General features: G+C 39.0%; 1 protein-coding gene across 2 annotated transcripts in view; it reads right to left on the bottom strand.

The window, feature by feature from the left end:
• rapgef5a (Rap guanine nucleotide exchange factor (GEF) 5a) overlaps nucleotides 1–11964 on the bottom strand; it is a 41669-nt gene extending 29705 nt beyond the window's left edge. The window contains exons 1-2 of one of the 2 annotated variants that reach the window (XM_028461623.1): nucleotides 11584–11964; nucleotides 35–85 (exon numbers count right to left, since the gene is read on the bottom strand). In XM_028461623.1, the coding sequence (XP_028317424.1) occupies nucleotides 35–85; nucleotides 11584–11727 (195 nt within the window). In that variant the 5' untranslated portion in view covers nucleotides 11728–11964. Of the gene's footprint in view, nucleotides 1–34; nucleotides 86–11583 lie in introns of those variants that run through there. The other variant, XM_028461624.1, reaches the window with a different exon arrangement.
• Nucleotides 11965–12407: the final 443 nt, after the last annotated feature.

Below are 12407 nucleotides of genomic sequence, written 5' to 3'. Positions count from 1 at the left end.
CAGATGACATCACCCGAATGCTGCATTTCCTCACCTTGTGTACTGTGGGACCAGTGCTGGGTCCAGGGATGGTGTCAGGTGATTGCTGTTGAAACGAAAAGCACACAAGCCATCAGAGCCAAGGCACACAAAATGACACAAAGTGCAAATACACTGAACAAACTCCGCTCAAGTAAGACGGACCAGTTTTCCCGATTACAAAAGGGTTGTGTTTGCACTAATACAATAATGCACACACTGCTGAGATGAATATATTTACATTACAATCAGCTAAGCAAAGTGGCAACACAAAAATGGGCTGGAGGCACAAAATGCACAGGCATTTATTTATTATTTTTAACCCTGATGAGTTGCTACTGTCACACCATCGTGGTTGAACCTCTGCCCTTGATGTGTCCACTCCACCTAGATTTCCTTATCAACCTTTAATCTTTATGGATTACTGTATTACCAGGGGAGCAAGATGACAATGCTGTTGACATTGAGGTAACACGCTGGTGATAAAATAGATTAAAAATGATATTGTTGGATCAAGTGAAGCGGAAGGGTGCGATACGAAGTGATGTTATTTGCTCACACCTTTTCCTGTTTTTTATTAAATCAATGTATGACTGAAATGTCATAAATTGATTGTTTTAAAGCTTTAATACAAAGATTTTCTTGATTGCAAAATGTTTTAGAAAAAAAAAAATCCAGATTCAGCCCAAACAACAAAGAAAGCAAACAAAGAAATTATTACACCCCAGTGGTGGGAGTCAGGCGTCAAATAGGTTTGAATGTTGCAGATTTTACATCTCGCACTCCCCCCATCAGTGATATATCTTGTGACATTTTAATCTCTCAATATGTTGTCACACGATTCATTGTCCCGTCCTTAAGGTTTATCACACATTGGAACACAAACTAATTAAAAGATTGCATGTGTTTAGGAAAAAAGGGAGAAGTGAGGTATTGCAATCCAAGTGCAACTTATCTGTGGTATCAGTCGCTGTCATCAGTCTCTATTGCAGTTTGATTCTCTCGAATCCTCCTTAGAAGCCTCAGATTGTAACTGTTGCTAACCTACTTCTTTCACAGGCTGGCAGAAAAAAACCCACTGGATGATGACAGCTTGATAGAATCACAGCTATTGAATGAACAAATGAGAAGCCTCCGAGCAGCCATCAAAGGACAGTAGTGCAAATACAAAAAGAATAGAGAAAGACTGAGTAATTCAGTAAATGACTATATGACCATGGATAAGAGCATGACAGATGGAGGGAAGAGATGAGGCAGGAAAATAATTTGAACAATAACAATTGAGGAGTTTTGACAAAGACAAAGATGGAGAGGAACAAAAATTATTGGGCGCAAATTAGAAGTAAGAAGATGAAATGGGTGATGATTTGAGTGATGTGAGGCAGGGTGTGTGATCCTTTTTAAAGCTGTGATACTCATTACTATCTGTGATCCACATACGCTTTTTTTTTTTTTAAAGAAGAAGAATAAGAATTTAATTTGCCGCCAACGACTCATTATTTGAATGGATTCCCATTTAAGTCAACTAATACAGTGCCCGTCGGAAGTATGTATTCATGTGGGAGCTTAAGTAGAGTTGTCAATTATGGCCAAATGAGTTTGTGTTTGAAGAAGGAATGCAGAAAGAGGTGTATATACTCTGTAGTCTTATAAAGGGGTATATATGCAGGTGCAAAGTAAAATAGCATGTGCAATTTCCCTGAGTTAATTCTATGGGACATGCGCATGATAAAAGACACATGAATTCGTCCAAATAAAACTATTTATTTAGCATTTAACATTTTTTAGCGCAGGGGTGCTTATCATCAAAGATTAGTAATTAATAACAAACAGATGTATCTTAGCGAGCAGACTGAGAATAACTTCATCTATAAATCATGTGGGTGGCGTGGCTCACACTTCCAGAGGAATCATGGTGTGTGTGTGTGTCGCTACCTGTCCAACTCTCTTCCGTGGGCTCCACCCACGCGCATCAGCCGCGCACATGCATGCACTCAGCGACTCACATCAGGTTGAATAACGTGTGTCTCACGCCCAATGCGTGAGACTTGAGAGCTTTGCTAATATATGTGTGAGTGCGGCTGCTCAGATGACCCTCCCCCCTCTCCGGTCTAACCCTCCGTGCGGTGTAATCAGCATTCATTTCGTGGTGAAATGAACGTTATGTGCAAGCTTTTAAAAAAGTTTCAGGTGGAACAGACATCGTGTCAGGGAGATATGCGTTCCACAGACAGACGGTCCATGCTTTAATAGATAGATATGCTTCTTTGCTTACTTACTGGTTATTAGATAATGGAAAATCAATAGCTCCTAATTTTATGAAGCTAGAACCACAAACTAGCTCACTTGGTAACATTCTCCGAGCTTTACCTTTGAAATTGAATAATTTAATTTTAAACTCTGTTCATTATATTTAAGACCCATTGTTATTGTAGGCGCTACTCTGACATTGATCAAAGAGAAAAGCCTGCACAGAGCATTTGGCTGTAAACTTTACGCCCTCACCAAGACCCACTCCTAGATATCAGTGCAGATAGAGCTAGGACCTTTATCTGGAGAGTGATTGAACTGGTGGTTAAGTAGAGCACACTGACCAATCGCGTACAGTTGCCAAATAAATTGCTTCCTTCTCCTGCTTCTTCTGTCTCACTATCTTCTATCTCAATCTCTTTGTCTCCTTGTCTGGTGAACACATATTTCTCAAGAGGGCTTTGTTTCTCTGCGTACACCTCTTCTCATAAACACACTTCAGACACACAGTAGCACCAGAGGCAGAGGTAATTCATTGTCACCGTATCACACAATGTGAAGACTCCCGTCATGTCTGTTTGATCCTCTTTGTCTATGCTTTGGTTCTCTTTCAGAGAAGCATAGCATACGTTCCCGTTACCCAATCTTTAAATTGCATGTTGCACCAAATGAAAGTCAGAAAACTGGAAGAAGAGACGAGAAGAGCAGATGAATCAATGCTGTATAGAGAGAGGGCATGCTGACACGCTCATCTGTGTGATGACTTCAAAGTGCGCGGGCAGAGGGAGAGAGAGGGAGCAGGAGAGAGCGAGGTCATTATCTGCAAGAAATGGATTACTCTCAGATTAGATTGCTGAGCACAGTGAAGAGCTGCGGCACAATGTGCTTGGCAAGCCCCCCTGTCACACTCACACACACGTACAAGCTCCTGTCGACTCCTCCACACCTTCTTTTTTCAGAAATGGAATTCAAAAATCACACTAACAACCTAATGTAGTGTTACACCCGTGCTCACAAATCCAGGATGTAACCTTGGACAAAGACAATGGTAAAAAACTAATTCAGAAACATTAATTCTGGATTTTTCTAGAAAAAACTACAGTTCACTTGTTGTACTTGCTTTCGGTATAGATTTACTGTTAACACACTGAATCTGGAAAGCTATATCATTAGGACTAGGGCTGAACAATTTTGGAAAATAATCTAATTGCGATTTTTTTTCCTCAATATTGCGATTGCGATTTAATATGCGATTTTTTTTCAAGAGCCTCTTGTCATGTTTTTTTCAATTTGTTACATAATAAACAATTTCAGATTTATTTAAACTTTAAATAAATATAAAATACACATTTTAAAGCACAGATTACAACAACAAAGCAAACAAATCTGTGGCTTTACCTCTTCAACATATCAACTCACTTCACATTTCATGAAACATGTCGACTGCACTTCCTAAACACTCTCTGAACTTAACTGGACAGTACAAGACAGGACAAGAAAGAAAAAAAAATGCAGTCTTTGCAATTAGAAAATTGCATTTTATGATATTGCAATAATATCACAAATGCAATGAATCGTTCAGCCCTAATTAGGACAACACATTTTAGTTTACCACCACGATGTTTTCCTAACTGAGCAGTTTTGCTTGATCTACGTCAGTGGTTGGCAACCTTCCACAGACGGGATCACTTTTTCGTCACAGATACTAGTGTCATTCATAAATGAGACGGCTACCTATGCTTGGTCGTCTCAGACATATGTCTAGGTATAAACTAAAGCATTGTTCTAAAGATTATCCCATGTGCGAAATCTAATACCTGGTTGAGCATGAATGGTACAGATATGTAAAAGCAGGGACGTTGCAGAAATGACTGCGTAGCACTGACATAACTGGAAGGGAAATACTCTGGAAACCTCATGTAAAAAAGATAACTAGCAAGCTAAGTGATAGTCAAACTACAAAACATACTATTTTTTGAAGTAGACTTAATTTGGAGCACGTTGTGCAACAACTGCTGACGGTGAAGGACAAAATTTAGAAAAAAATACAATTCACATCAACCAATCAAAGGCTGATGCCTGCAGGACACAGTTGTATACAACATTGCAAAGCAGCATTAACAGTTTACTTATTTCTCGATTTTTTTTTACAATAAATAGTTTTGCTCTGAAGCCAAGTAATATAACCTGGTCAGGAACAAAAAAAAAGGTCACACTAATATTTCATTGGACCGCCTTTAGCTTTGATTGAGGCATCGTTTCCACAAGCTTCTGCAATGTAACATTTATATCTGTCCAGAGTTGTATTAATTATTCACTTAGAACCACTCCTCAAAGTCTTCTCCAGCACGCCCAAAGGTTCTCAATGGGGTTCAGGTCCGGACTCTGTGGTGACACACAAATGGCCACGTTTACATGATGTTTTTTTTAATTCCGAATTAGTAACTCCGAATTAAATCATACGGAATTAAAATGCTCTGATTCGTGTTGACATGGAAATAGTAATTCCCGAATTGAGGTTTACATGGAAAACCAGTTTATTCGCCTTTATTCAATTCTGCTTTCGGTCTGGGGTTGGGAAGGCTCTGGTTGGACAGGGGGAGAACGTGACGTCTTCAAGTCTATTGGGAAAAACGACCGGAATTAACTTAAAGAGGAATTAAGTGTTTACAAGATAGAGGCATTATTTAATTTGGAATTAAAATCGGAATAAACCAGCCACCTAATTCAGATTTAAGTTTAAAATCGGAATTAAATTACCATTAGGAATTAAGTGTTTACAAGGCCAGTTTATAGAGGAATCCACTTTTATTCTGCTTTAAAGAGGAATTAAAGCTCCCATGTAAACGTGGCCAATGCTGCTCCCTGAAGCACTCTTTGAGAATTTTACTCCTTTTAAATAGATTAACATATTTTCCACAACCACAGGATGCCTCTTTCAACATGGCTCTTTGACAAATGAGAAACTAGTCACTGCATCAGTTTAGATTAGACAAGTTGTTGCAACTGAAACATCATCACCCATGCAGTATTATTCAAATGGGTTAGTTTTACCCGACCTTTTCTTTATTTTGGCCAGCCAGTGTATATTATATTGAAAAAGAAATATTTTATATTACATTTTAGATTTTTTGTTGTGCTGCAAAAAAAAAGAATAAAAAGTTAAAAAATGATCTATAATGTAAATGCACTAAAATATTGCTCGTAGAAAAATAAACACAAGGTGCTTGATGACTCAAATATATTTTCTGCAATATGTCTGCAGAATAGATATGAGTCATCATATTTAGCCCTCAACGGGAATGAGAATGTCTACATTTTTACTCAACTTTATAGTTTTTTAAATGAACCTCTATGAAATCAAAGTGTTATATAATATGTATTGTTTAAAACTAATTCCAAAGCTCTAGAAACTTGCTGTAAAATAGCAAACCTCAGCACAATTAAATTTTCCCTCTCATTGAACACACTATAATGCTAACTGAAAACATTCTCAAACACATGGCAGTGCTCCATCTACACTAGTATCAAGACATAATGCTTTGCTATGATTTGAAACCTTGCACTACATACATAAAGAAACTTGACTATAGCCTGAGATTATAATTTACTATGAACAAGCCACTCATAGTTCACAAAAAGATCTGCGACAGTAAGAAGACAGTGTTGTTCCTTCGCCTCCATGCTTTTATTTTGGTGGCACAGCAGTCTAACATTCAGGTTCTACTTTAAAAAATTATACATATTCTATGCTTCATGGTTAGACTGGTTGCACAACATTAAACTGTGCCTCGAAGGCAGTGTTTGATCATTTAACGGACATTTTCATTCAGCAGGACCAGCGGGATCCATTTTTGTGCGAGTGTGTGCGTTTCCTGTGTTTCTTTGGTAACATTTTCTCAACAGTGGACAAATGCGAGTGGGTTTTACCTCGCAAACCAACAATGCTCTTTGTGCAAATAATGCAATACTTTGATCGTAGCAGACCATTAGGCAGCTTCAAGGAGCATGACAGGCGAGGGTCAACTCTTTGAGGGGAGAGGAAGAAGAGAGCAAACGAGCCAAGTAGTATTCTTTGCCGTTAAATTAAAAACCAAAGCAAATGGGAATCGGGACAAAAGCTGAAGAGTCAGCAGAATGTCTGCACCTTTTGTACTGATGCCAATATGAGCCAAATAATTGCAAACAAAAACAAGTCACAACTGGTAATTGAGTCAGACTGAATCCTCAGAGGTGAGGCTGGAACCAAAGAGGACAGATGGCTCTGAGCAATAAAGCCATTCCAACGCTGTCAGCAAACATCAGTGCAGCATATTACATCTGAGGGAAAACTTATGCCTGACGTTTTACACCTTTATTTTTTATAAGTTCTTCAATCCCATGTGACGTCTCACAGAGCAAACCATTCTGACAATATTCTCACAATCTAACGCCATCAGTGAAGCATTTTCTAGGGAGAGGATTAGAGTAATGTACTCATAACAGGCACACCTTAACATCAATGGTTCATGACACACCCCAAAACAGGAAGTCCCATTGGAAATCAGCTGGTTTAATATATGAGCACTTACAGAGAAAGAAAAATATTTCTTTTTAAAAGACTTAGAAAGCTAATTACTAATAGTCCACTTATATAGAAAAGTAAATGTATTCATTTCAAAACAATCATGTGGTCCCCATAATTCCCGTGATGTTGACATATGTTTTACACACGATATCCCATGGGGAAAAAAACATGTCAACAGTTGAACAATAGCATTATTGTATTTAAAACAAACAAAGCATATAGATCAGGGGTCACCAACCTTTCTGAAACTGTGAGGTACTGTATAGTCCAAAGGGCTACCAGTTTAGAAAGAGCTTCTTAAATACTACATTTTCACAGTTTTACTTTAACTAGAGGGTAAGATAATAAGGAAGGCTAGCAGACACTTAAAAACGTCGGAAAAGTTGAAGTTTCAACATGCAACACTTTATTTCTCGTAAGTTTTTCAACTGTTTCATTCTCTACATTTAATAGAACATCCCCATGTTGTCATTTTACTAGCTACAAACAAACAACTTTTACATGTGAAATACTATATATATATATATATATACATACCACTACCCATACACCATATTTGTAGCATTTAAAAACATTTGTTATAAACATAAACATTTAAAGACAGTTTTTTTTTTTTTTTTTTAATTCAGCCAGTGGCCGATCTCTAAAGCCGATTTTGGAAACCAATATACTTTTCTTTTTTTTTTTTTAAAGCACATTGATTATGAAAGACAATTGAAACACTCATTTGATATAAATGTATATATTAGAAATTAGATTAAACACACCAATAGAACTCTTAACATTTATTGAACTTCAAATATACCTGTACACAACAAATAAAACAAAAAATCCTTATCCTATTAAGATATTTGATCAGGCACTATTATCATATATCCTTATCCTATTATATCAGCTTTTTTTTATTTGTAAGCCTATTGGTTTCTATCTCTCCCATGCACATGCTGTTATATTACTACATTTTTTCCGAATGGATGTTATTTTATGTTCTTTCTTTTTTCTTTTAATGGCTACTCTAACGTGCTAAAAAATAATAATAATATTAACAAATAAAAATGATCGGCCAATATCCGATATTGAAAAAGTCCATATATCAGTCGTCCTCTAGGGGCCCGCGAGCACCGTGTTTGTGACCCCTGGTGTAGATAATAACATAGTGTATGTTAAAAAATGTCAACCCAACAATTTTTTTTTTTTGTTTTTTTTTTTTTTAAATCAATTAACACATGGCTCCCTTATTTAAGATTGATACTCCTCCAATATTATAGCATGTTTGAGAGAGTAACGTCATCGTTTTTGTCTTTCTATAACATTCATAGGTACTAGGAAACCTTGCCTAAAATAACCAGACATAATTAACACGGCACATAGCGATGGTCTTCTTTGTCTTGCTCGTCTTTGTACTGCCAATGATATTTTTAGCACATCTGGCTCCAGAGAAAAAAGAAAGTCCTTCCACTCCCACAGAGGGAGACTGTGACCGCCACCGATAATGAAGACGAACAGAGCCGACGCTCGTCAGGTATGTCTGATCAACAATGGTTTACGCTGAAGAAGACAAATTCACTAATGCACTACTAAGTCGTGTAGTTAGTGTGGAAAAACACCCAGATCACCAACATCCATCCCCTAAATCTAATAGAGAAAAGGTGCTGCAATTAAAAATAATAATCAGGAATTCAGTACTAATACTAAATACTAATAATTATTCAGAGGTAAAAAAAAAAATGTAAACGTGTTCTATTTAACCATCTGAAAGTGAACATTTAGCGGAAATAGAATCCAAGCTCACAGGAAGATTTTAACACAGGATAGAGAATATATCAATATAATGAACAGAATGTTTAGCTTAAAATCAACAATTTGAGTTTATTAAAGTGCACCGGTTCTATTCACGTTTACAACATCAACTATCTATTATGCATTACTAGTAAACAAATGACAAGCACATTTACACATATATAAAGAGGAAAAACACATTTAAAAGTGTTCTACTGAAGGTAACAGATTGCGTGTTATCTGCTGCAGGTACACAAGTCAAACAGTGTTCTGAAAATTTACAAAACAAAAAAAATACAAACTATAGCAGAATTTGAATACCTTGGATTGTTACTCCAAAAATGCAACTTAATAAGCTTTGAAAGCGTTATTGATTTACGTTTTCTCATATTAATTTTCCAGAGTATAAAAAAAAAACTTAACACCTGAGCCACTTGGTTCAATTATTATTATTATCATTATGGTGTCAAGTGAATCCCTGTTCTCCTTGTCTGGAGACAAAAAAAAACAAGAATCACGTAATTAAAGGCACACTGTGTAACTTTTGGCCACTAGACTGGTAACTTTCACGCAAGCGCCCCTAGTGGCCACAAGCGCCACAGCATTGTCGCAGAAATCAACAAACAATTGGGCCAGCCTCCCTTGTCTTTTGATTGTGTAAGCAGCCCCACCCCAACCAGGTTGCCCGTCCCCTCCGACCCCCCGGCGAAGGGGGCCGACAACGGCGGAGAGGCGCCACAGATGGCGGGGAGAAGAGTGCGGCGGTGGCGGCTGCTCCTCCAGCCCATAGACTGCAGCCACAGCGCGAGCACAGCCCCGCATCACACCCCAGCCCTTAGAGCCAATCCTTATCCCGAAGTTACGGATCTGACTTGTCGACTTCCCTTACTAAATAATCCACGTTTAACTCATCTATCGCGGTGATTAGTGCACCATTAACCAAACACGAAACTACCATATTGTGCTCTTTTGGCTGTAAACAGAGGCTGTCGTTTCAGCTGCCCACAGCAATGGCGCCGGGTCGGGAAATGCCCGTATGTTGTGACGTCACGTGGGAACTTCATATATCCGAGCCTTTGGTCACGTGACTGCCGTAAAGTGAAACATTCTCCAGGCATTCTCCAGGTCACATGACCTGGTGAAAGACGGTCCTTCTCCTCCAAACTTACATAGTCAGTATTTCATGATTGAAGCCTCGCTCGGAGCATTGATACTGTCTAGTGCTGTATATTGGCCTGAGGAATCATTGAAAATAACTCATATGGGTCAATTCTTTAGGTCAAAAAGTCTGCGGTGTGCCTTTAAAAAAAAAAAAAAACAGTTCAATGCATCTGTTAACGCGACTCCACATCCCACAATGCAATGTGCAACAAACAGAATGTTCAGGATGGAGATGAACACAAACTTTCAAGTGGAATTTCAACCTTTTTAATTTCTTTTTGGAGTAAAGAATGTTCGATTCATTGCTCTGAGGCCATGATTTTAATTCAGGCCTTTACATCCAACATCAGTGCCTGATCCTCTCAAGAATATGATAGCAGAAATCCTCATAAACACTTGTATGATAGGGCAGCTCAGTAGCACAGCGATTATTAGCTTTGCTGCCTCTCAGTATAGAGATTAATAGTTTGAGTAATGGAGATTGGTGTCCCATCTATAGGAGGGGTTACACTGCCTTGCACCAAAAGCAGCAGGGACATGCTCCAACAACCCCATGACTGTCCATGATATGCAGGTAAAGAAGATGAGATGAGACACTGAAAGCTTTAATTGTGAGTATAAGAAAGACTTGATCATATTTATAATTAGAGAGAGAAGGGGAATATAATTTAAGAGGAAAACTACATTATTTCAAGATACAATATGCGAGAACAACACTGAAAAGTATGAGTATAATAATAGCAGAGGTTAAATTATGGAACTGCCTTTTATTAAGGATGAAATAAAACATGGCACCAACATAAACCAGTTTACAAAGCTTTTTACAGCATATCATTAGTAAGTATAAGAAAGAACAGCAACAATTTTACCTAGGACAGCAATAATATATAATATGTGTATAATGGTGTGAAATATATTACTACTTAACATGATAAAATGTAATTAAATTATTTATTGCCACACTAAATTTAATTGATGAAAATTGTGTCATAGATATGAAATAGTATAATATTAATATTATGTACATGTCATGTGTATGTATGTATGTATATATATATATATATATATATTTGATGTGCATGTATAAACTGACCCATTTATTATTAATACACATTTTTTTTTATAATTCACCCAAAAAAAATATTTTTTTTTTTTTTTAAATAGCTGTTGAAAAAAAACAGAACCACATATTTTCCTGTGCAACTTGCCTGTCAAAGGAAAAGTGTATTTCAAAATAAAAGACAAGTCCAACATGAGAGACATTAAGTAGTTGTTTTTTTGCCCAGCTACTATATCTTATTTGTGAGGACTTTGTGTGTCTGCGTGAATGTGATATGCTGCATAATAAATAAATGTATCCAATTAAACTGATGCTACAGCTCTCTGGTATAGGAGAGTGTGTAAAAACGTGTAACCCAGTGTGTGTGTGTGTGTGTGTGTGGGGTGAATCTGATGTTGGGGGGAGGGGGAGGGGGGTTGCCTTGACTACCAAAGCGTAAAGGTATGATCTTCACCAGTAGTTCTGGTTATGATGGATGTAAGAACCCATGCCTGTGTAGTAGTTGAACACCATGCTCTCCTACACACGCACGCGCGCGCGCCACACGCACGCCCTCAGCCTCTGCGACAGCAGCGCTCGAGGCACAATGAAAACACCTGAGTCGTGACGGGGTTATGAAACGGCCTCAGAGCGCGGAGAAGGTGTGAATCCCCCGTCAGTAGACGTTAAACACGCAGCAAACATTCACACAGACAGACAGACAGTCAGTCAGTCAGTCAGCCCCTCGGGGCCAGTAGGATATACTCACGCTCTTCTTCCGCAGGTGCAGCCCGTGTTTGAGGAGTCCGGGCAGGTCCCGGATTTTGTGTTTGAGCTGAGCCTGGTCCCGCGTGCTCCTGTTCCACCGCATACCCGCGAGCAAGCCGTCCTCCGCGGGCTCCGAGTCCTCCATGTCTCACCCGGTGTGTCCTCCAGCTGCCGCCCGCCTACCGTGTCCTGCTGGCGGGGAGCTCCGCTGCCTCCTGCACCATTGCCCCCACCTCGCACCCACACTCCGCGAGCTGCATCTGCAACTAAACCGCGCGCGCTGTTACCGACAGTCGGTACACCGCAGCACGCGACGCTGCTACTGCTGCTGCTGCTGCGTGAAAGGAGGAGGGGGTGTTACAGGTGCACAGGAACATTGCATCACTTCCACCTTTTCTTTTATTCTTTCACATCCACTGTAGAGACCGACTGCTGCACGAGGGAGGGAGTTTACTTTGTTATTGTGTGAAGCTAAAACAGCATTAATGATAAAAGCCCACGGGATTAAAGGACAGGCGAGGCTACGTCATCACTTCACCTGCCTCTGATTTCCATAGGTAAACAAAGAGTAGCCGTGTTATGTCCCTTTCTGTTATGGAACAAACCAAAGATGGGCTTAGTCCTGACACCTGAGGTACTCCTTACTTACTGCCGCTCTATGATGACCAGAAAGTATACAGCCTAAATCCCTGCAACCTTTTGCACAGATCAGTGTTTCTCAAATGGAGGTACGTGTACCTCAAGAGGTACTCAATGGCGCCACAGGGGGGTCCGAGAGAGAGAGTGGAAAATGAACAAATAAAGTGTGAGTCTTGGTCCCACCCC

Source organism: Gouania willdenowi, chromosome 11, assembly GCF_900634775.1.
Source record: "Gouania willdenowi chromosome 11, fGouWil2.1, whole genome shotgun sequence".
Lineage (NCBI taxonomy): Eukaryota > Metazoa > Chordata > Actinopteri > Blenniiformes > Gobiesocidae > Gouania > Gouania willdenowi.
This window is presented reverse-complemented; position numbering and strand designations above follow the sequence as displayed.